At 40.6% G+C, this 25,060-nt stretch overlaps 1 protein-coding gene across 6 annotated transcripts in view; it reads right to left on the bottom strand.

Moving 5' to 3' along the window:
• LUC7L3 (LUC7 like 3 pre-mRNA splicing factor) overlaps positions 1–24,708 on the bottom strand; it is a 28,378-nt gene extending 3,670 nt beyond the window's left edge. For 3 of the 6 annotated variants that reach the window (XM_059380595.1, XM_059380593.1, XM_059380598.1), the window contains exons 1-9: positions 24,451–24,705; positions 13,262–13,328; positions 10,177–10,216; positions 9,233–9,377; positions 8,184–8,258; positions 6,667–6,771; positions 4,751–4,912; positions 4,071–4,354; positions 2,445–2,605 (exon numbers count right to left, since the gene is read on the bottom strand). In XM_059380595.1, the coding sequence (XP_059236578.1) occupies positions 2,445–2,605; positions 4,071–4,354; positions 4,751–4,912; positions 6,667–6,771; positions 8,184–8,258; positions 9,233–9,377; positions 10,177–10,216; positions 13,262–13,328; positions 24,451–24,549 (1,138 nt within the window). In that variant the 5' untranslated portion in view covers positions 24,550–24,705. Of the gene's footprint in view, positions 1–2,444; positions 2,606–4,070; positions 4,355–4,750; positions 4,913–6,666; positions 6,772–8,183; positions 8,259–9,232; positions 9,378–10,176; positions 10,217–13,261; positions 13,329–24,450 lie in introns of all 6 variants that reach the window. The other 3 variants (XM_059380596.1, XM_059380592.1, XM_059380597.1) reach the window with 3 other exon arrangements.
• Positions 24,709–25,060: the final 352 nt, after the last annotated feature.

Genomic DNA, 25,060 nt, shown 5'->3' with positions numbered 1-25,060 from the left:
AGGAAACTCTCTTTGACAAAGAGAGAAACATAAATGGGTTGGTGTTAAGAACTACACGTCCTTCCACTGTGGAGCCAAATTATTTCCATGGTATCATGTGGCGCAGTAAACTCCTTACTCGCGCCATTATCAAATGCTATTCCTGCTCAGAGTTCAGGCCTTCAGTCATCTACATACCTTGGACTGCCTGAATGGCTACATAGCATTTTCAAAAGCCAATAAATCATTCCCCTTCTAAAAGAGATCCCTAAGCTTAAGAAAAATCTGTAATGCATTCCCCATCTGCAAGACAGGACTGATGCAGAGCTTTATCCAAAAACGAATCTTCTATCCTTCCTCCATACTTCACTAGGAAAATCCTGGTGTCCATAATCCAAACACAATGCAGCTTATTTACTTAAGCAAAAGCTTTACTAAATTCTATGATGTCCTTATCACAATTAGGATTTTTTTTTCTAATAGTTAAGCAATTCAGGACATCTTTCTGCTCTACCCAGAAATTATACAAACATGTCGTGTTTTTCTAGTCAGGCCACTGTTCACTGTTGATCCCAGTTAGGAAGGCTAGCAAGCTTTTATTCCCAAGAACCAATCCAACTGGGTGCCTGGGCAGCTCAGTAGGTTAAAGCCTCTGCCTCCGGCTCAGGTCATGGTCTCAGGGTCCTGGGATCGAGCTCCGTATGGGGCTTTCTGCTCAGCAGGGGGCCTGCTTCCTCCTTTCTGCTTGCCTCTCTGCCTACTTGTGATCTGTCAAATAAGTAAAATCTTAAAAAAAAAAAAATCCAGGGGCACCTGGGTGGCTCAGTGGGTTAAAGCCTCTGCCTTCAGCTCCGGTCATGATCCCAAGGTCCTGGGATCAAGCCCCACATCAGGTTGTCTGCTCAGCAGGGAGCCTGCTTCCCCCTCCCTCTCTCTCTACCTGCCTCTCTGCCTCTTGTTATCCCTGTCCAAAAAAAAAATAAAAAAAAAAAAAAAAAAAAATCCAACTATTTTAGGTGACGTGAAGTATGATATAGCAAAGAGCTATATCATACTTCAAATAATCACTACTAATAGCTTAAAATAGAACTTAAAGAGAAGTGATTAATCTGATCTCTGACATCCATTATCTATCTGGCTCTTGAGATTGGACCCATCACCAAAAAGATACATTCCACAAAAAGCCTTACAAAAAAGGTTGGGTGAAACTTTAAAACTAATTAAAATCAGGTTACAATACTTTGTAGCAACTGCCTGTTAAATCACAAAAGTAATTTCTGAACTTAATGCTTGTGACACTAAATTTAAAAAACGGCCCTTGTTTCCTACTTTTTAACATTTGCTCCATGTTATAGGAAAAAGACCAATGTATGTATGTAAATGTTTTTTTTTTTTTTTAAAGAAGAAAAGGTACACCTATTTGAGGAAAAATGAAAGCCTAAGACTAAAAAAAAATGTCCACTGTTTGCACTGCTAGTTCTCTAACTCAGTCTAACAAAAACCCATGTCTGGCCCCCAGAAAACCCACAAAAGACAAATACCACAGAATAGTTCCAAAAAGGAAATGAAGAAATGAATGTCACACAGAAGTCCAGTTTAATAAACTCAAACACAGCAGCACACATGTCAGGTGACCAAACATGGACACAGACAGGCAGAACAGGATGGAACAAGCAGAGCCAAGAAAATGAGAAATAGGCCCTTGCTCTCATTCCCAATACCCATGCAAAGCACAATGGCCCAGTCAATACAAAATGAAAGATGCTCAAAGAATCTAAAGAAAATACAGAAAGGAGACCCTGATGATTTAAAAGAATTATCTTCCAATGAAGACTAAGCTAAAAGATGAGAACAGCCACGTGAAAACATGCCCAAGACAAAATGAAAAAGTCCATTAATAGTGCTGTGAATAGTGCATTCCAGCCACTGGAATGCCACCAAAAACCAAAGGGAAAAGTTCAAAGGAAAATGCATGTTGTTTCAATAGAAAACATGGTTAAGACAAGGTAAGGTATTCAACTTCCACAAACTCAGAACTTCATTACACAGGTAAATGAAGGCTGCACACGAGAACCAATGCAACACAACACACTGACTCTGCAAGACATACTATTGAACACGCAGCAGATAAAAAAAACTGTTGCCAATAAATAAGCTAATAAATTCTACAGCCTAATAACCCTGAAAAGTAATGCAATACTTGGAAGAATAGAGATGACAAACCGTTAGATGAACAACTGAAGGATGTGATTTTAACATGTTCTAAGAAAATACCACGTCAATTGCCTTTCTCACAGACCAGACAAGGGGAAAATACTGCCCCCATCTCCTACTGAATGCTGCTGGAGTTAAGTAAAAAAAGAACAGAGCTTAAAATGGAACTCTGCCTATGTCCAAAGAAATGTGAGTGGGGAGAAGAGACTGAAAATAGTCTATTAATGAATCAAATTCTCACATAAACTAACCTTTCTCCTTGGATTTTCTATCTTGTTCTCTGTCCCGACTTTTGCTCCTGTGCTTATAGGACTTTCGATCCCGGCTTTTTGATCTTCTTCGATCCCGGCTACGAGATCTATGCTTTCTTTCAGATCTATCATGGCTTCTGCTTCTTCGTCGATCTCTACTTCTTCACAGTGGAAAATAAAAGGAAAGCAAAGAGAAAAAAATGAGAAAAACCTTGCAAAGATTATACACTGTTCAATAATTAACAAGTAAAACTTACCCTTAAAAGGCAAATGAGTAGAATCCTAATACATATTAGTAGTAGAATCCTAATACATATCTACAGTAGAAAACTTAAGAATTGGAAACTATTGAAAATCTAACTTCGGGATGCCTGGATGGCTCAGTCATCAAGCATCTGCTTTCAGCTCAGATCATGATCCCAGAGTCCTGGGATAAAGCCTCCCATAATGCTCCCTGCTCGGTGGGGAGCCTGCTTCTCCCTCTCCCAGTCCCCCTGCTTGTGTTCCCTCTCTCACTCTGTCAAATAAATAAAAATATTAAAAAAAGAAGAAAATCTAACTTCAATTTTTTGAATAGTGCTAAGATAATCACCATCATGCCTTTTCTTTGAGAGGATGGGTGAGCAAAAACAGGGTTGAGGGGTGGTGGGTATTATGCAGGCTCCACACCCAGCATAGAACCCACTGCAGGGCTCAATCTCATGACCCTGAGCTCATTACCTGAGCTGAAATCAAGATTCGGATGCTTAACCGACTGAGCCATTCACATGCCCCATCACCACATTCTTTAAGACTCTTCAATCCCAACTCTGAAACAGTAAAACGAGGGGGGGGGGGGGAGATGCGGCGCCTGGGTGGCTTAGTGGGTTAAGGCTCTGTCTTGGCTCAGGTCATGATCTCAGGGTCCTGGATCAAGCCCCACATCGGGCTCTCTGTTCGGCAGGAGCCTGCTTCCCCCCTCCCTCTGCCTGCTGCTCTGCCTACTTATGATCGCTGTTAAATAAATAAACAAACAAACAAACCGTAAAGTAGGATTTCATTTTTCTCATTTTTAAAGAATTGGTTATAGAGGTGCCTGGGTGGCTCAGTGGGTTAAAAGCCTCTGCCTTCGGCTCAGTTCATGATCTCAGGGTCCTGGGATCGAGCCCTGCATCAGGTTCTCTGCTCAGCAGGGAGCCTGCTTTCCCCCTCACCCCACTCTGCCTGCCTCTCTGCCTACTTGTGATCTCTGTCAAATAAATAAAATCTTAAAAAAAAAAAAAAAAAGAATTGGTTATAAAGCACTTTAGTTCTTACGTTCTGTGTGATGTCATCCAAAGCAAAAGTAGGTAATTTTACCAAAATAACTTATAATTTAAATATCTTTTTAGATCAGTGAGAATAGATGTGCTTAACGAGACCATATGGTAACATGGACTTCCTAGAAGAGTACATCAAACCTCCTTAGACTAGTGGGAAATAGCAAAAAGGTTGCCTTGAAGGTGGCCTGGCTCACTGATTCCTCTCTCATAATCCATCCTAGTGCCTGACAATACTTAAGGGCTTCCCCAGGAGCAAGGAAAGAACACTAGCAACTGCTACTGCATACTCGCTACAAGAAGGCACCGCCTCATGTGTTCCACGTACCTGCTTCGCCTTCTTTCTCTACTTCGTGATCTTTTGTGGTCCTGAGACCTGCTGCATCTTCGGTCTGAGGTTCGGCTTGAATGCCGACTTCGTGAACGACTTCTCTTTCTTCTTTCTCTGTCTCTAGCCCTTTCTTTCTCTCTTTCTTCCTCTTCTCTCCGTCTTTTCCTTTCTCTTTCTTCTCTTTCTCTCTCCCGTTCTTTTTCTCTTTCTTCCCGTTCTTGCTTCTCCTTTTTTAAACGCTCATCACGATCAGGTTCTTCAGTTCTTTTTCTTAACTTTTCCTAAAACAAATCAAGTTTGATTTTTATAGAACTATTCTCTTAAAGACACGATCAAACAATGGTTACTGAATGCAAAGCATGTGTAGATCAATGTATGGAACATGATAACCTGAAAGAAAAATGCAGAAATTCCAAAACCATGTCTGTATGTAAGATACTGTTACTTGGGTAAGCCCTCATGGATAGTCTTTCTCCCAAATTCCTGGCACAAAAAAAGTGAAGAAAATAAAGCCCTATCTGATGAATAGCAAAAATTTATAGGGATTATCATACTTTCAAATAACACAAATAACCAAAGTATCAACAAGAGGCTTATGTGTCTATGTGTTCAATTTTTGGACATACTAAAATGAGAGTATTAGCTGTGGCTAAAATGCATACTTGCAAGAAGCTTACTTTTAATTCTTCTACAGTAGCTTTAATTTTGGCATAGCCCATGTGCTGCTTTCCCATCAAATGGTCATCTACTCGGGACTGGGCATCTCCTACTATCAAAAAGGCTCCACACACTTCACAAACTTCCATTTGTTTTTCTTGGGCAGCAAAACTTTCAATTGTCTGAAATGATAGATCAGTTATTTTAAGAGTATTTGAAAAAAAGAGAAGAAACAAAATCCAACAAAGTACTTACAATCTAAAATAGTTTTCAAATTTTGTGACTTTCCCCAAAGCCTAAGAAGCAACTGGTAAACTTTTAGAGCAGGGAAACAAAGGCAACAGCAAGAAACTTTCTGTATCCCAAGGAAGGACTGAGATCCCATCACTCAACTATAACCAATGAAATGCGCGCAAAACCTTGAAAAATGTTAACTACCTTTCAGAAAGCTATCTATTCTAGTCCCAATTCATTCCTTAGTTTCAACAGGTTAAAGGTGTGGCCTCCACATTAAAAATATTTTTCAAGGCGTGCCTAGCTAGCGAGTCAGTAGAGTATGTACTCTTGATCTCAGTTGTGAGTTCAAGCCTAAAATGGGAACAGAACTTACTTTTAAAAAATTCTGTCTGGGGAACCTGGGTGGCTCAGTCAGTTAAGCATCTGCCTTTGGCTCAGGCCATGATCCCAGAGTCCTGGAACTGAACCCCACATCAGGCTCCCTGCTCAGCGGGAAGCCTGCTTCTCCCTCTCCCACCCCCCAACCCCCGCTGGTGCTCCCTCTCTGTGTCTCTGTCAAATAAATGAATAAAATCTATTAAAAAATTTTTTTTGGTTTAACCCTAAAATGCTTAGGGAACAGAACTTACTGAGCATCATCTGTACATATCCTATTCAGTATCTGGGAACCAATGGCCAATTACATTCTACCATCAATATCCAAAAGGTGAGGGGATGCCTGGGTGGCTCAGTGGGTTAAAGCCTCTACCTTCGGCTCAGGTCACAATCCCAGAGTCCTGGGATCGAGCCCCACATCGGGCTCTCTGCTCACCAGGGAGCCTGCTTCTCCCCCTCCCCTCTCTCTGCCTGCCTGTCTGCCTACTTGTGATCTCTGTCAAATAAATAAAAATAAAAATATTTTTAAAAAAAATCCAAAACCGGAGTATCACATTCTCTAATTAATAGTATGGGCTAATATATCATAATAAGAAAGTTAAGGGGCACATGGGTGGCTCAGTCGCTCATGCCTAACTTTTGATTTCCATGATTCTCAGGGTCATAGGATTGAGCCACAAGCTGGGCTCCCCACTGGCAGGGCATCTGCTTTTCTCCCTCTTTCCCCACTTATACCCATGTTCTCTCTCTAAAAATAAATAAATCTATGGGCACTGGGAGGCTCAGTCAGTTAAGTGTCTACCTTCGGCTCAGGTCATGATCCCAGAGTCCTAGGACAGCCCCATGTTGAGCTCCCTGCTCAGCAGGGAGTCTGCTTCTCCCTCTCTCCACTCGTGTTCCCTCTCCCTCTCAAATAATAAAACTTTTAAAAAATAAGGAAGGAAGAGAGAAAGGAGAAAGAGAGAGAAAGAAAGACGAACTGACCGACCCAGGCCCCAGTGAATACTCATGATCTAAGGCATGGGTTGGCATGCAGCAGCTAGAAGCTTGTTTTTGTAAATAAAGTTTTATTGGAACACAGCCACATCCTTTTGTTTATGCATTATCCAAAGCTGCTTTTGTAATATAAAGGCAGAGCTTGATATCAGCCAGGGGACCTTGTGGCCTACAAACCTTAAGTATTTGCTGTGTATCCTTTAAGATACAGTTTACAGACTCTTGATTTAGGACATTAGAAAACCGTTCACTGCAATTCTCAACTAGGAATAGGCCCTAGTATTCACAGTGAACAGCCTGGATAAATCAAAATGAGGTTGCTACTCACCGAGGTTGTGGACCTAAGCAATTCCCTCTCTTCTTTTAGCTGTTCAACTAATTTCATCATCCCCTGGGCTTCTTCTACTTTTCCTTCAGATCCTAATTCTTCAATCTAAGGCGGATTAAAAAAAAAAAAAAGAAGGCAAAGCAGTCAAGACTCCGTTTTAACCAAACCATTCTTCTGTTCTTCCCCAAGCTTCATTACCATTTCATGGTTGTTTTGGGTCTTTTGGTTTTGTTTATTGAAGACTCTTTGGGTTAAATTTACCCTTCTGATTTTTTTACAACATTAATAAAGTAGATCTGACATGCAATGAACTGCGTATTTTTTTTTTTTTTTTTTTTTTTTTTTTTGAACTGCGTATTTTTAAGGTTTAAAATCTGAGGAAGTTTTGACAACCACGAAACTAACACCCTCGTCTAGATAACACATCCATTACCCCAAATTTCCTTCGTAGTACCTCTGCCCAGATCATGGATCTGCTGTCCCTACAGATCAGTTTACATTTTCTAGAATAGTACAGAGATCAATTTACATTTTCTAGAACTCTATATAAATGGAATTATGTACTTATTTTAGTCTGGCTTCTTTCATTCAGCCTAATTATCTTAAGATTCACCCACAGTGTTCCATGTTGTTGATTCACTTTATTACTGAGCAGTACTCTACTGCACGGATACATCACAGCACTTAACTGACAGATGTTTGAGCTGGTTCATTTAGGAATTTTGCCAATTACGAACAAAGCCGTTACGAACACTGGTAATACAACTCTGTAAACATATGCTTTTGTTTCTCTTGGGTCACTAGGACTGGAGTGACTCATGGTGGATTTTTTAACTTTTTAAGAAACCTACGGTGTGCCTGGGTGGCTCAGTGTGTTAGGCCTCTGCCTTCAGCTCAGGTCACAATCTCAGGGTCCTGGGATAGAGCCCCATGCCCTTCATCGGGCTCTCTGCTCAGCAGGGAGCCTGCCTCCCCACTCCCCCTCTGCCTGCCTCTCTACCTACTTGTGATCTGTTAAATAAATAAAATCTTAAAAAAAAAAAAAAAAAAAAAAGACACCTTTGTATTGGGGCACCTAGGTGGCTCAGTGGGTTAAGCCTCTGCCTTCAGCTTGGGTCATGATTTCAGGGGCTTGGGATCAAGCCCTGCATTAGGCTCCCTGCAGGGAGTCTGCTTCCCCCACCCCTCTGTCTACTTGTGATTTCTGTCAAATAAATAAAATCTTAATAAAAAAAAAAAAAAAAAAACCCTACAATTTTACAAAGTGGTTATACCATTTTACATTCCACCAGCAGTGTGGGTTAGTTCCAGTTTGCCCAAATCTTCATTAACACTTGGTAGATGGTCTGTTTAATTGTAGCCATTCTGACAGACACATAGTAAGTATCTCATTGTGGTTTTGTGTTTCCCTAATGACTAATGACTTTGAGCACCTTTACATATACATATTTGCCACCTTTTATCTTTGGTTAAGTATCTATGCCAAATGTTTTGTTATTAATGTACACAACTCTTACCTGCTGTAGGAGTACATCAATTTTATCTGTCAGAACCTGAATTTTTTCTTCATTTTTGCCTGTTGGGCCAGCCGCCTATTAAGAGATAATAAAATGTATTATCAGTGGGGCACCGAGGAGGCTCAGTGGGTGGGGCCTCTGCTTTCGGCTCAGGTCATGACCCTGGGGTCCTGTCGTGCCCCCACTGTGCTCTCTGCTCAGTGGGGGGCCTGCTTCCCCCACCCCCCTGCCTATCTCTCTGCCTACTTGTGATCTGTCAAATAAATTAAATAAATAAAATAAAATGCATTATCAGTAAGTAAAAAACAAATATTCAAGCTTTCACATACCATACATAGTATCTGTATTTAACAGTTAAAATATTGAGTCACAAGAATAATTATCTTCAATTTCTGGTACTCAATTACATATTTTGTCAGTTATGGATAATGAGAAAAATCTTAACGAGTAGCAAAATGAATATTATTAATAAAGACTGAAAAAGGGGTGCCTGGGTGGTTCAGTGGGTTAAAGCCTCTGCCTTTGGCTCAGGTCATGATCCCAGGGTCCTTGGATGGAGCCCTGCATTGGGCTCTCTGCTCGGCAGGGAGCCTGCTTCCTCTTCTCTCTCTGCCTGCCTGTCTGCCTACTTGTGATCTCTGTATGTCAAATAAATAAATAAGATCTTTTTAAAAAAAAAAAAAACCTTAATAAAAATAAATAAAGACTGAAAAAAATGAATGCCCTTTAAGTTTATATCATTCTAAAAGAATACAAATTAGAGGCGCCTGAGTGACTCTGCGTTGAGCCTCTGCCTTCAGCTCAGGTGATGATCTTGGGGTCCTGGGATGGAGCCCCCCATCGGGCTCTCTGCTCGGCGGGAAGCCTGCATATCCCTCTCTCTCTCTGTTTGCCTCTCTGCCTATTTGTGATCTCTGTCAAATAAATAAAATCTTAATTAAAAAAAATACAAATTAATGAACTTAACCACAAGTTTCAATACTAGGGAGGTCTGTGGGTGTCAAGAGTAAGGACACTTTACAAAGACTACAAACTAATTTCATACGCACCCCAGAGGACTGCTGGTTTTGAGATAATGCCAAACGAGCATGGCCTCGTCTAATTCTACGTTCTACTTCTGCAAGTAAGCTCTGTAAGTATCGCAGAAAATCTCTCTCATAGCCAACCTTCATAAAACGAGAACTCTTCTCATACCTGGTTAAGGATAAAAATTAATAAGCATTACTTTCTTTCCAAATCTTTATCCGTTACAACTCACATATTCTATCTTAACTAATCTTATGAACTGTTGCATTTACTCTGAAGAGTAAACCCATATGTAAGAAGTCAATTTCTAGGGGCACCTGGATGCTCAGTGGTTAAGCATCTGTCTTCAGCTCAGGTCATGATCCCAGGGTCCAGGGATCAAGCCCCACCCACATCAGGCTCCCTGCTCTGTGGAAAGCCTGCTTTTCCCCTTCCCACTTCCCAATTGTGCTCCCTCTCCTGCTGTGTTTCTATCAAATAAATAAATAAAATCTTAAAAAAAGAAAGAAAGAAAGTCAGTCAGTCAATTTCTAGTCTCTCATCCTGGTGAGAAGACAAGTACTTAGCATCATGTCTGGTTAAGAGCATGGACTTTACAATAAGGCAAAGCTAGGTGCTTTAACACCAGTTCTATCACAATACTGGATCTATGACCCTGGCCCTAGGACAAGTCTCATTTATAAAATCAGGATTATGAGAAAAAAGAAGGAAAAAAAAAAAGAAAGAAAAAAACAAAACCTAACATGATAGAGAAAAAAGCTTAGGATACAGTAGTGCTTAAGCATAAAATATGCACTCATAAGGTAGCTAATCATATCATTTTTGAAGCTATGATTTTCTACCATCCCAACTAATGAACAGAACCTCGGCAAGACATTCATTTTATACTAATTTCAATACGTCTTCAATCCTTGTCCCCTAAACCAAAGAATGATGAAGGGGGAAATGACCAAAAAAGATAGCTTACTGTTTTCGAAGGTTTTCATCATGAATTTTTTCACAAGGACCTGAAAAAAAAGATGAGAAATATGAATGTATAAATTATTGGTGATGTTAACCATCTTTTCTCTTGCCAAAACTAAAGGAAGTTCTTAAAAAAAAGGAAAACAAGACCCATTTCATCACAAAATAGTCTGTACACACCTATACTGAGCCTAATGTATCACAAAGTAATGTGCCCAAGTAAACACATGAAAATTGTTCTCCTTAATCTTCAAGATCAGTATAATAGAGAGAGACTATATGATAAGGAAAGAGAAGAAAAAAGAAGAGGAAGTTGAAGAAAAGAGAAATTGTATCCTCTGCCATCCAGTGAAACTGTGAGGAGGGTGAACCACTCATTTTTTACTAATCTGGGGTGTCTGCAAATGAAGCCAAATAATACAAGAATGCTCAAGGACCTACTCCTTCCTAACTCCAGAAGGCAACCAATTTCAACCATGTCACCTTTGCCTTCTGGAATTTATTTCCATATTTCTAAACTATTTTGCTTTTTCTTAATTTATCTTAGACATCAAAATTTCAGGTAAAAAAAAATTTAGTTAGTTAAATAAACACTTTACATTTTGACTATGCAAGTACTGTTACCCACTGAGCCAAACAAATGCTGAGGCATTATGATGACTTAAGATATGCTTCACATTTCTGTTGGAATTCTTTTCATTTGTTTAGATTTCTGTATTTCTGAACTCTTCTCAAACACTTTAAGTCAGCTACAGAAATTCTCTCAAGATTCCGAATCTATCAGATAATCAGCTTCAGTTTTGCCCCTGAGGTTTCATTGTGCTTCAGTCTAGGCTAAGCTCACTAATAACGGCTGTCATCCTGAGAGGTTCTTTTTCTGTCTGTATTAAATGCAGTTTACTGGATCTCTTGTTTTTCTCCTTGGTTTTATACCCATGTATTGGTAGCATCTCCAGAGAAAAGAATCATGGGAGGTAAATTTTGTGAGATCTTATATGTCTGAAAATGTCTTTTTTCTCTCTCATACTTTGGAGTTTGGTTATTAAGCTAACCTAGGAAAATTATTTTTTCACGCAGAATCCTGAAGGTTTATCTCCCAAAGTCTTCAAGCTTCTGGTGGTGTTACTGACAAATCTGAGGCCATTCTGATTCATAATCCTGTGTGTCCCTGCTCAACTCCCACCATTCTGAAACTTCAGTGGTTTTTGAATGGTGCCTTTGAATGGATTTTTTTTCATCCAGTGTGCTCTGAGCATTTGAAGGACCCACTCAATCTATAGACTACTGCCCTTCAGTACTGCAAAATCTTTAATTTCCTCCCTTCTGCTTTCTCTAGAACTCCTAACTAGTGTTGTACTGATGTTATTTTTTCAAATTTTAATCTTTTCTGTTTGATCACCCATCATTCCAGCGAATTTCCTTGATTTTATTCTCAAACCTTTACACTGATTTTTATTTCACATTTCTTCAGTCCTAATTTCCAAGAGCTCTTTTTGGTTTTTCGAAAGTTCCCTTTTTATACAACATCCTATTCCTTATATACACTCTTATTTCTCTGAGGATACTAAATTTATTTAAGACATTTGGTATTTTAGGGCACCGGCCTGGCTCACTCCATAGAACATGCAACTCCTGATCTCAGGGTTGTGAGTTCCCCTATTGGGTATAAAACTTACTTAAAACAACAACAAAGTATCTTTTCTTCTGCTTTCCCCATTATCTCTAATTCCACTAAACTTCCCCAGCCCCAGTTGGTTTCATTCATCTGTTGTGTTGAAGGTTTTCTTTGCATCTAACTGGTATTCCTTGGCCGGCAACCACTTCCAAAATCTAACTGGAAGTTGGTATGCATAGGCAGGGTTTGCCAACTAATGGGCTTCACCACAGGAAAATCAGGCAGCAAAATTCTTTTAGGAGATTCCCCAAGGGTCAGTACCTTAGATCATTTCTCTGGAACTGTTCACTTTCTCTAAAGAATCCTCTTCTCTTCTGCCTGGGGAAAAACATCTGGCTGTATCCTTCTAGGAACAGGGCAGAGGAAGGGAATGGGAAAACCCCACTATTAAGAATATAGACTTAACTCTCTTAATAAGTCTCATTTTTAATCATTACTGCCCTGTGCTGTGTCTGGAATCCCAACAGCAAGATTTGTCCAGCCCTAATGTGTTTATAAGACTCTAGGGCAAGCACTGTGCTTAAAATAATTAACTTCTCTTTTATGTTTCTAGAATGATACTAATTATGTATCATCCTTGGGAGAAGAACATCACCGGTTTTTGTTTCGTTTTGCATTCTGTGGTTCAAATCGAACTACAGTCTTACAGGTCCAATATCTCCAGAAAAGACCCCCTAGTGTCTCCTGGGGTGCAGGGGTGGGAGACAGAACATCACCAGATGCACAGGTTTTAAGAGTCCCTCCAGGGACATGTGGCAATGTCTTTTTAGTTGAAGACGTTTTAGCTGTCACAGTTGAGGGGTGCCACCGGCATCTAGTGGGCAGAAGCCAGGAATACTACTAAACATTCTACAATGCACAGGACAGCTCCCTAAAACAAAAATATCCAGCTCAAAATATCAAATGTCACAGGTGAGAGACCCTAACTGGACTTATCTTTCATTTTTAGCCCATGACTCAACTCTGCTATGATACCTGGTACCTCCAAATGCTGAACCTATTCAGGGTTCTGCTGATCAAACACTTCCTTTTAATATCCCACTCTGCAGGCTTTTAGGGTAGAGGTTGTTCTGCTCTGTTGAGTTTGCTGCTACTCTTCCATCCACTTGTCATCTTCCAAAAATTCGTTGATATCGCTAATTGTTACCTCTTCTTCTGTTTACACCTTTTTTGTTTTTAAATTTTCATTTTAGTGGAGGGTTTGGGGAGGAAGTAGAAATAGACATGTATGTTCACTTAAGCCACCATGTTTAACTACACTGGCATTTATTAAAATACGTTCAAAAATCTAAGCCAAGAAAGAAATTATTTTATCAACAAACCTTATTTAAGAGAAAACTTTTTGGAATTTATAAAGTACCAGTTTTTATTTTAAATCATAATTTGATAAAAGCTACAAAGAAAATTCACTTACCTAGATCAGAACGAGTGTTTGTGAACAATTCCGCAGGACAAAAACCACAGAGATAATATTTACAAACCTAGTGAAGAAAAATAAAAGGTACTTAACTTTTAAAAATTGTTCAGCTTTAAAACTGTATTGGAAAAGGGTACCAAACTACTATTTTCTCATTTCTTAACCTTCATCTTTCAACCAAATAAGAACAATTTTTTTTTTTTGTTAAACCACATTAGTTAAATTAATGACTTTCCAACTCCCAGAGTTCAGTAAAAAATGCAGGACAGAGGCACCAGTATTTCCTACTATCTACTTTGAATCACCACTCTCCCCACATAGCAACAATATGGAAGAGAACCAGAAGAACAAATTTTACTATTGTGCATCCTTTTTGTTTTTAATAGAATTTCTATTTATCATCATAACTAATAAAACATAAGACTACTGTTCTTTGTTTAAACCGAGTCAATCTCTATAATCCTCAAAAAAGGCTCATCATTAAAAAAAAAATAGGGGCGCCTGGCTGGCTCCGTCTGTAGAACATGCAACTCTTGATCTCAGGGTTGTGAGTTCCAATCCCACATTGCTGCAAACGTTACTTAAAGAAAAATAAAATAAAATCTTTAAAAAAAACCAAGAGGGACTGAGTGCCAGGCTCAGTTGTTAGGCGTCTGCCTTTGGCTTAGGTCATGAGTCCAGGGTCCTAGGATCAAGCCCTACATCAGGCTCTTGCTCAGCAGGAGGCCTGTTTCTCCCCCCACACACTCTTCCTGCTTGTGGATAAAATCTTAAAAAGACGAAATATAAAAAAATTAAAACTAAAAAATAAATAACAAATAGAGTGAACACCTCCATGGTCCCTCTCCTGACTCTAAAATATAAGCCAATACAAACTTTTTCTAGGAAGGAAATCATATAATTCTTTTGGAATTCATGTAATTCTTAAAATTATCAGTATAATATTTACTGAAGCTTAGTTTTAATAATATTTTTTACTGAAATCAAACTGACCAGATCTGAGTTTGCACTTTACCATATAATGTGTGGTTTTTCTGTAACACTTATGATTACTACTAACTACAAGATTTGTCATAAACTGATACTTGTTTTTAAAAATTAAAATACTTGTGGGGCGCCTGGGTGGCTCAGTGGGTTAAAGCCTCTGCCTTTGGCTCAGGTCATGATTCCAGGGTCCTGGGATCGAGCCCCGCATTGGGCTCTCTGCTCAGCAGGGAGCCTGCTTTCTCCTCTCTCCCTCTGCCTGCCTCTCTGTCTACTTGTGATTACTGTCTGTCAAATAAATAAATAAAATCTTTAAAAAAAAAATAAAATAAAATACTTGTGATTTCCCACAGCTATGTAGTTTTACTATAAAACTTAAGCCTTATTCATCATACAAATAAGACTTTCTAAAAAAAAAAAAAAAAAAAACCACAAAAACAACAACAACCCAAAAAAAAAAAAAAAAAAAAAAAAAAAAACCCCGGCAGATTCTTGGGGGCACCTGGCTGACTCAGTTGGTGGAGCATGGGACTCCTTATTTCAGGACCATGAGCTCAAGCCCCACGTTAAAAAACAAACAAACAAACAAAAAAGGACAAACATAGATTCTAACTGGTCAAAACTTCAATGTACTATGTCAGTTTTTAAATGAAATATAATTCAAAAAAAAATTGAAATGAACACACTCTCAAATCTAGTAAGTACCGCATGTGATTTTAATTTAAAGTGGCCCTTAGGGAGGCCTGGGTGGCTCAGTTAGTTAAGCATCTGCCTTGGACTCAGGTCATGATCTCAGGGTCCTGGGATGGGGCTCTGTTTCTCCCTGTGCCCCTCCCCCTTGCTCATTCTCTCTAGTAAATAAAAAATATTTTAAATAAATAATAAATATACATAACGAGAGAGAGAGAGAGTGGCACTTATGGGCAGCTGGTTGGCTCAGTCCGCGGAGCATGCAACTGTTTCTTGATCTTGCAGTGGTGAATTTGAGTCTTATACTGGGTGTAGTGATTAAATGAATTTTTTTAAAAAGATTTTTATTTATTTGACAGGCAGAGATTGCAAGTAGGCAGAAAGGCAGGTAGAGGGAAGGGAAGCAGGCTCCCTGCTGAGCAGAGAGCCTGATTCCAGGACTCCAGGACCCCGAGATCATGACCTGAGCCTGAGCCGAAGGCAGAGGCTTAACCCATTGAGCCACCCAGGCGCCCCTGATTAAATGAATTTTTAAAACAGCCTTAAAAAATAAAGTGTGATTTAATTTTAAGTGAGATTTTAATTTTGAAAGGTAGAAAATGGCACTTCAACAATCACTTAACACTACATGCTAAAAACACTGCAGGAAATCCAAGACTGAGTAAGATCGACTCCTCAAGAAGATGACAGTCTAGGGACGCCTGGGTGGCTCAGTGGGTTAAGCCGCTGCCTTCAGCTCAGGTCATGATCTCAGAGTCCTGGGATCGAGTCCCGCATCGGGCTCTCTGCTCAGCAGGGAGCCTGCTTCCTCCTCTCTGCCTGCCTCTCTGCCTACTTGTGATCTCTCTCTGTCAAATAAATAAATAAAATCTTTAAAAAAAAAAAAAAAGAAGATGACAGTCTAACAGAAGTCAATAACAAAAAACAAGAGTGTTAGAATACACATCCAACACTAGATACAGAAGTGATTTTAGTCAGGAATGCCAGGTTATCACAGGTGGTGAAGCTTGAACTGCTTCTTAAATTAAGAAGTAGAAAGACTGCAAGACATTCTAGGCATAAGGAAAACATTGTGAAAAAGACTTAACCCAGTATGAAATGGCCAAGTGTGAAACAGGTATGTCTGGAGAGAGAACACCGCGCAGAGTTTGAATCTTGGCTGACACCCACTGTGAACTACAGACTTTAACTGCTTTGGTTTCCATGTATGAAAAAAAAAAAAAAAGACAATATTTCACAGTGAGATTTTAACACTTAAATTATGTTTGTTACACTAGGAGAGAGGGGAAAATTTGTCTGACTTTTATACTACTCAAGCTACTTTTTAAAAAATGGTTTTAGGCAGTAGACACACCAAGTAAGACATGACTGGCCATGGGCTAAACATGTGCTTCTTAAAATTTAGTCCAATCACCCCATGTGAGATAAGAGAGAACAAATGACCTGCCCTAAAGATATTGAGCTATTTACAGAATCCAGATTAGAACCCCCCTTTCTCAATCTGGATCTATATCCCCTTTCCACTCAACTCTCCTTAAAATACTACTGTAACACAATGGCACATCAAAATATTACTCTACCCATTAAACTCTAGCTACTTAGACTGCTTCTTTAACCCTCCCCAGACACTAAAGATCTTTTAAACTGTCTTTCAGGGGCGCGTGGGTGGCTCTGCCCTCTCCCTACCTCTCTGCCTACTTGTGATCTGTCAAATAAATATACAAACACTACTGTCTTTTACTCAGCAAGTCTTCACGAAATAGCCATCATGGAGTTAATAGTCTGATAACCAAAGGTGGGAGGGGCAGATACCTAGGGAGTGGGGTAGGGCCCGAATTCTTGAGATTTATCCTCTTGATAAATCTAAGGCAAGGCTACTGACAAGAGTTCCATCTCAACAGCATTATTTAGTGAATCCACTACCAGTGACAAGAAAGCAGAAATACATTCAAACTTAGAAATCTGACTCAAAATTTTAGTTGCAAATTACTACCATATTAAACAAAGTCAAACTGTCAAAAATTAAAACAATTATCTGGCCTGTGAAACAGTACCAGGAAAATGACATTCTAAACAATACTAGAGGGCTGTGGGACAATTTGGCAGCATCATCAAAATGTAAAAAGTGCATTCGCCTTAGCCATTACCCTTCTGAGCCCTAGAAGTGACTCAGCTTTATGTACCAGAATGTTCACTGCAGCCTGGCTGGTAATGGAAAAAGAAAAAACCAAGGTAGGATTTATTATCTTTTATGTTTTTTGGTTTTTTTTTGAAGACTTTATTTACTTGAGAGAGCAAGCACAAGCACACAGGTGGGGGCGTGCAGGCAAAGGAGGAGAGAGAAGCAGGCTCCCTGCTGAGCAGGGAGCTTGATGCAGGGCTCCATCCCAGGACCCTGGGATATGATGCACCTGAAGGCAGATGCTTAACAGACTGAGCCACCCAGACGCCCCTGCTTTTTTAAAATTTTTTTATTGTTAGGGCCTGGATGACCCAGTGGGTTAAGCGTCTGCCTTCAGCTCAGGTCATGGTCTCAGGGTCCTGGGATTGAGCCCTGCATCCGGCTCTCTGCTTTGCAGGGAGCCTGCTCCCCCTGCCCCCCCACTTCTCTGCCTGCCTCTCTGCCTACTTGTGATCTGTCAAATAATAAATAAAATCTTTTTTTTTTTTAAAGATTTTATTTATTTGACAGACAGAGATCACAAGCAGGCAGAGAGGCAGGCAGAGAGAGAGGGAGAAGCAGGCTCCCCGCTGAGCAGAGAGCCCGATGTGGGACTTGATTCCGGGACCCCGAGATCATGACCTGAGCCGAAGGCAGCGGCTTAACCCACTGAGCCACCCAGGCGCCCAATAAATAAAATCTTTAAAAAATATTTTTATTTTTAAAGTAATCTCTATACCTGGGGCACCTGGGTGGCTCAGTGGGTTAAGCCGCTGCCTTCGGCTCAGGTCATGATCTCAGGGTCCTGGGATCGAGGCCCACATCGGGCTCTCTGCTCAGCAGGGAGCCTGCTTCCTCCCCTCTCTCTCCCTGCTTGTAATCTCTCTCTGTCAAATAAATAAATAAAATCTTAAAAAAAAAAAAAAATCACAAGATGCCACAATAGAAATGGAAATTGTTAAATATACATTTATACATATTATTACATTAAGCTCCCTATAACTTTCACTTAATGTGTATATACATAAGTTTTTAGGAAAAGAGGAATTTGGCAATGAGGAGGGGAGGCAAGAACAGACTTATTGTTTATTTCTAAGTTAAATTTTAATTTTTTACAGCAAGCATGTCTCCTTTGGGAAAAAAATAATTTTAATGGTGTTAAACTCAGAGGGAAAACAAATCCATTTCCAATATATTAATGGAATCAATCTTTAAAGGAAAGAACATTATTTAATGCAAAGAAAACTTAACACACAAGCTGGGAGACTTAAGCAAGTGTAAGTATCTTAACTCAAAATATGCTGAGAAATCCACCTTAACAAAAACAATCCTTTTTTTTTTTTAGTATTTAATATTCACTTCTTCAAGGCACAAGCAACTCTGGTCATCCATTTAGACCACTTCTGATCACAAAAGTACCTTAAGAATACCTTGCTGATTTTTTTTCTTTACCCGCTTGAATCAAACAATGAGAGAATTCTTCCTTGAGCTGATCAAGTATTTTCAAAGCCATCTGCATCATTTTTGTTGAACTGCTTTCCCTAATTCAGTTGAATTCCTAGTTGTTTCTCACCCCACCAGGCCAGCTAGTTATTATTTACAGATAAAAAAGCCTTCAAATCATTAAAGGACATATAAATGTCTTTACAGACAACTATGAGTTTCTTTGGTATTCTAACAACCTTGGATACATTTTTTGTTCCACGAGATAACAAGTCCATTTTATAAACAAATCATAAAAAGGATTTATTCAATTTCTAGTTCTGGTCATCTAAATATTGGAATTTAAAATTCATCATGTTGGCAACAGTCCATCTGATACTCAATCTGCTTAGAAATCTTCAATTGTTTCCCAATATAATTTTAGTCCCAACTTTTTTTTTTTCCTAAGATTTTACTTGTCAGAGAGAGAGCATGAGCAGGAGAGCACAAGGAGGGGGAGCGGCAGGTAGAGGGCGAAGCAGGATCCCCACTGAGCAAGGAGCCCACTGCGGTACTGGATTCCAGGAACCTGGAATCATGACCTGAGCCTAAGGCAGGCACTTAGTGGTCTGAGCCACCCAGGCGTCCCAAGTCCGAACTTTTAACAAAGCTTATAAAAACCACTCAAAACCGGGGCGCCTGGGTGGCTCAGTGGGTTAAGCCGCTGCCTTCGGCTCGGGTCATGATCTCAGGGTCCTGGGATCGAGTCCCGAGTCGGGCTCTCTGCTCAGCGGGGAGCCTGCTTCCCTCTCTCTCTGCCTGCCTGCCTCTCCGTCTGCTTGTGATTTCTCTGTCAAATAAATGAATAAAATCTTAAAAAAAAAAAAAAAAAAAACACTCAAAACCGATTCCTGCCCATTTATCAACATGCTCCCTTCCCCAACAAAAAAAGAACATGAGGGCCACCTGGGTGGCTCAGTGGGTTAAGCCTCTGCCTTTGGCTCAGGTCATGATCTCAGGGTCCTGGGATCGAGCCCCACATCGGGCTCTCTGCTCAGTGGCGAGCCTGCTTCCTCCCCCATCCCCGGCGCGCCTGCCTCTCTGCAATCTGTCAAATAAATAAAATCTTAAAAAAAAAAAAGAACACGGGCTCCAGCCATAGTACTGTTCACAATTTTTCAGGCCTAAGATTTTTTCCAGCCCCTGGTTAACTAACATCTGTCTTCTCTCCCACTCCCTGAGGCCAATTCCTATTAATCCTTCAGGTCCCAATATTGAAGGGCCACTTGAACAGGCCTTTCCCAAGTACCGCTTGGGTACTAGCTTATTAGAGGTCCCTCTCATGTGCTCTTTTCTGGACCCTACACATGTCCTATGGCACGTACCAAATTATGTTACAAAAGCATGTTTAGTCCTTTACATTTGCCATCAGACTAATGGTTCTCTCAGGCCAAGCGCCATAACTATACTATTAGAGTGCTACATGTTTGTTGAATAAATGAATACATGAAATTCCTCCAAGTTACAAATAAGAAATGATGAGAAAACTGGGGCACCTGGATGGTGCAGTCAGTTACACAGCTGACTCTTGGTTTCCACTCAGGTGGTGATCTCAGGGTCATGAGATGGAACCCAGTGCTGGGCTCAGCATGGGGTCTGCTTTAAGACTCTCTCCCTGTCCCCAAAATAAATAAATCTTTTTTAAAAAAGGAGAGAGAAAACATGAGAAAATTAAGCATATTTCATAAAACAAAGAAGCACTATTACTAACTTAAACTACTTTCTCCCCTTGTGAAGAAATCAACTCTAATGATAAATTTTTCCTAAAGCGATCAAATAAATATTAAAGAAATACCTTAATATTTTCAATGTGATGGTAATATTGTGGTTATGCCTTCTTGAAGTTCTTATATTTTAAAGATAAATAATAATGTACTTAAAGCTTAAATGATAGAACTTCAAAATAAAGAAAAGGATAGGGAATATAGAAAAATAACACTGGCAACGTTCTGATAACGTTGCATTAGGTGTGGGTACATAGAGAATTTATTCTACTTCTGTATATATTTTGGGAAGAAGAAGGAAACAGCAGTTATCTACACATACAAACAGATTGCTGCTTGGAGAAGCCCAACACTTACCACGTACTACGGAGTAGGACCAGAAATGCCTACATTTTTGTCAGAAAGAACATTTGGGTGATTCTAAACTAAAACTATCCAATAAAATACCTAGATTAGATGTCATGCACTATAATTACTAATTTTTGTTTCCCAAGTTTACAAGTAAAAGTGTAGACAGAGCTTTAACTTTTCTTTTCCAAACAACTTTCAGTGTCAGTGAAAATACCTGTTAACATTCTGAAGATTTTAGAAAAGAACATTTAGTTCAATTCCCTCCATAAATTATTAAACCGTCACTGAACAGGTGGCACACTTGAGTTTGATAAATTATGAAAGAAATCCCATTTTGGATATTATTAGAACCAGTTAAATAATCTCATTTCTGGGTTCAGATCTACATGTAAAAACCTCAATTTGAACTATAAAATTCCTGTTATATAATATAAAAATAATGAAAGCTTTAGATCAAACTGTAAAATCTCCCACAAAAAAGTTTAAAGAACAGGGGGCACCTGCATGGCTTAGTTAGTTAAGCATCAGGCTGTTGATGTTAGCACAGGCCATGCTCTTAGGGTTCTGAGATGGAGTTCTGTGCTGTGTTCAATGCCAGCCTCTGCGCTGGGAGTGGAAAGTGCTTAAGATTTTCTGTCAGCCCCTCCCCTTCTCTTAACTAAATAAATTGGGGGGGGGGGATCCCCCACAATCTAAATTATTCAGATGAGGAGACGGCTATCATGCCTTCTCTAGCAAAGACTGAAATCTCCCCATGTGGACACTAACTGAAAGGTGCTCATGCTAGGCACTTAAAAAATCAGATGCTTTCCTCATTACTGTGGTTGTTTAGAATTAACGAGGCAGAGCAAACAAACTGCTTAATGCAAAATACTAACATCAAGAAATTGTAAAATATTAATAGGCGAGGCAGTAGGATATATGAATGAATCCTTGGGATGGTATTAAAATTAATCTGACTTTAGCTGAAAACTACTTTCTCTCACATCAAGGTAACAATCTACAAGTTGGAAATGCTGTAAAACCCCAGTGCAGCACTTTCCAAGATTTACCGGGGATAGTGATTACATAAAAACCATTACAAACAAAGGAAAGGTCAGTAATTTACATCACTGATGCATACTTCACTTAAAAATGAGCTTCAAGGGCTATGGGCTCACAATTAAAAACCCAAGACTAATCAGGTGGGTCAGGAAGCTACAGTTCACAAGCTTTAGAATGTGTAAGAGGCCACATAAAGAAAACCCAGATTTCTGGGGCCGTCCCACAGGCCTACAGATTGGAATCTCTTCAGGCAAAGAAGAGAAATCTGCATTTAAAACAAATCCCACAGGTTGGTCAAATACAGACAACCAAGAACTACCTTTACCAGTATGGTAAAGTTTCCATTTCAATTGTTAAACAAAAGGACTCCACCCCGCTGAAATAGCTTTTCCCATCCAGTGCAAAGGTAGCAAAGAAAAATTTCCAGATCGAAGAGGAATGTAAAAATATTTGAAATATCAGGTTCAATGATCCTGAAACCTTTACAGTGTATGTTGGGGTTGTCCATTTTTTCCCAGGATTTTACCACGACTAACCAACAGCCTAAGATATTCAAACAACCCGGAAGTGCTGTACGAGCTTCCACAGCTTTATTGCTTTATTTTACCCCGAAGTAATTCAGTCTTATTTCGAAGAGGCCCTGTGCTTTGATCCAGGTCAACATCAACCTTCTCCCCGAACCCCAGCAGACATCAATGTGAAATAGAGCAGTAATTTGACTTTTTCAAATCCCTGGGTTGGGAATGAAGTAAATCTGTCATTCAGGCATAAAGAATCTTGGTGACAGTGCCGAGAATTTAAAATCAATGAGAAACACCTTAGGGGGCACCTGGGTGGCTCAGTGGGTTAAAGCCTCTGCCTTCGGCTTAGGTCAGGATCTCAGGGTCCTGGGATCAAGCCCTGCATCGGGCTCTCTGCTCAGCAGGGAGCCTGCTTCTTCCCTCTCTGCCTGCCTCTCTGCCTACTTGCGATCAAATAAATATTTTTTTAAAAAAATGAGAAACACCTTAAGCCAAAGATTAGGGCTGAGATGACAGAAGACTTAAACTGCAATTCCCAGAGCCCCACTGCCATAAACCCATGGTATACAAAGCAATGTGGCAATACAGTAGTATCAAGAAAACAAAGTTTCTTCCACAACATATGTTCAAAACCAAGGAGGCACAGATTTTAGACTGTTCCAGTTGATAAGCAGGCAGTCAAAAGCAATTTTCTTTTTAACCCCAAATACATTATGTCCAAAATGTCCTATCTGCACATCAACTAAATCATAATGTTCTCTGTTTTGCAAGACAAGATGGAAAGATCCCTAAGTAATAAAAGAAAAACGGACTTCACAGTGACAAATGCCTAGAAAAAAAGAGGATCAAAATAAGCAACGAAGTTACTCAGCTTCCTATTTAACAAGCAGGGGAAAAACCCCAATGTCAGAAAAGAAAGAAGGGGGGGTGGAGAAAAGCTTTCAAAAAGCTTCCCCTCTCTTGAAGTCAACAACAAACTTGTGAATTTGACCCCACACAATAAATTTTACCATTACCCTTCATACTACTTTGGAATCAAGCAACAACCCACTACAGCTTAGGCACTTACTTAAGATACTGAAAGGACCCATCTAGCACCGCTTCTTTTCCTGAATTACAAAAGAAATTTTACTCTGACCAAAACCTACGTTAAAAAACAAAACACAACTTTTTTAGAAAACCTACTGTCCAACTATACCTGTTTTGATTAGTAACTGCCTTTAAATTACCACGTTGTTTGACTGTAATTGCAAGCAACGTAGGATTCGAATCTACATCTCTTCTCTAGACCTAACATAAACCTAACACTGCCATGTTCAAAACACTTGAAATGCACGGGTATCTGCACAGACGTCAGTCTGATAGAACTGTGGTGGTGAGTGAACAGGACTACAAAGATTAGGTTTAGTTTTGCCGCTTAACTTTGCCAAGAGACCATGGGTGGCCTCTCAAGTCTTATCTGTGAAACTAGGGTTATAGTTACCCTTTACTCATAAGGTAAAAAGGACCAAATGAGTTGTGTTTCATTCAAATATAATTGTCTTATTAGTTTCAGGAGTACCAGATAATGATTCAACAATTCTACACGTTTCTCAGGGCTCATCAAGATACCTGTACTCTTATCAAAGGAGTCTTGTAGTGAAGAAAAAAAACATGACAACCATCTACAAGAAGAGCTAGCTTAACTGAAACGTGCTGCTCTCGAACGGTATCTGTAAATCATCACGGGAAACCCTACCAAGTTATGACCTCTTGGAATTTTATTTCCTCACGTAAGCATCGAAATGGACCCTTTCTGGAAGTAATACAATGCCACGGTTTTTATCACTAACCCTCCCCAGAAATTTCGGTCTAAATACGACGCTCAACCCAAATAACGGAAGAATGTGCCTTCTTCTCTACCTCATAAGGTTAAAAACTCAAGAGCCGCTAGATATAAAAAAATCTTTTCCCGCGTTTCCCTGCCTTTTTAAGGTGCTATTCAATTCTGCCAAAGGCCCTCTCAGACTTCCTCGATGCTAAAACAACAACAAAAACAAATCATCCCTCATCCCCGGACCCCGGCGGGCTCCTCCCCCGCCGCCACAGGATCAGACACTCGACCCGGTGCGGCCCGCGCCCCAAATCGCGCCGACGGCCGGACGGGCCCCAGCCCGCGCCGCTCCCCAGCCCGCGCCGCTCCCCTCCCCCACGGCGCCCGGGCACAGACCCAAGGCCCGCGGGACTTACGCTCTCGTGGTCCCACCGCACGTTGCTGCGCTTCTCGTCCGGGGCGAGGTTTCGGTCCCGGCCCATTAACTCATCCAACAATTGCGCGGCCGAAATCATGGTGCTTTTCTCGGGCGGCTGCTCCCACCTGCCCTGGCACCCGCCAAAGAAAACGCCGGCGACACAGTCGCCAACCCCTCTGGCCCTCTCGCAGGCCGAAAAGCCTCCTCTAAAGAGGAGCCGATAAGACAAAATGGCCGCCGCGCGGGCGCCTTCCCAGCATGCCGTGCGCGCGCGTGCGCCCGCGGGGACACGCCCAGATCTGGGAGGTGAGGAGGAGTCCGCTTCCACCGCCCAGGGGGGCGGGGCTTGCCGAAACCGGGCTCGGATTCCGCTTCTGCGGGTAGCAGCGCCCTACTCCGCGCCCGGCGGTACTAAGGGCCACGCGGCTTCGTAACGCAGCACGTCTGCCTCCCCAGGCTCGGGTCTTCCCCGAGCTCTTTCACTGGGAGCCTCCGTGTGGAACCTTGGACTCCGCTCGGAAAATGAACCCTTCGCACCACGGGGTGCAGTAGGTACCATCTTCCAGTGGAGGAGGCTGAAGATCTGCCCTCCCAATTCCGGGTTCCGA

The sequence above is a fragment of the Mustela nigripes genome, chromosome 16, assembly GCF_022355385.1.
Source record: "Mustela nigripes isolate SB6536 chromosome 16, MUSNIG.SB6536, whole genome shotgun sequence".
NCBI classification, from domain to species: domain Eukaryota; kingdom Metazoa; phylum Chordata; class Mammalia; order Carnivora; family Mustelidae; genus Mustela; species Mustela nigripes.
This window is presented reverse-complemented; position numbering and strand designations above follow the sequence as displayed.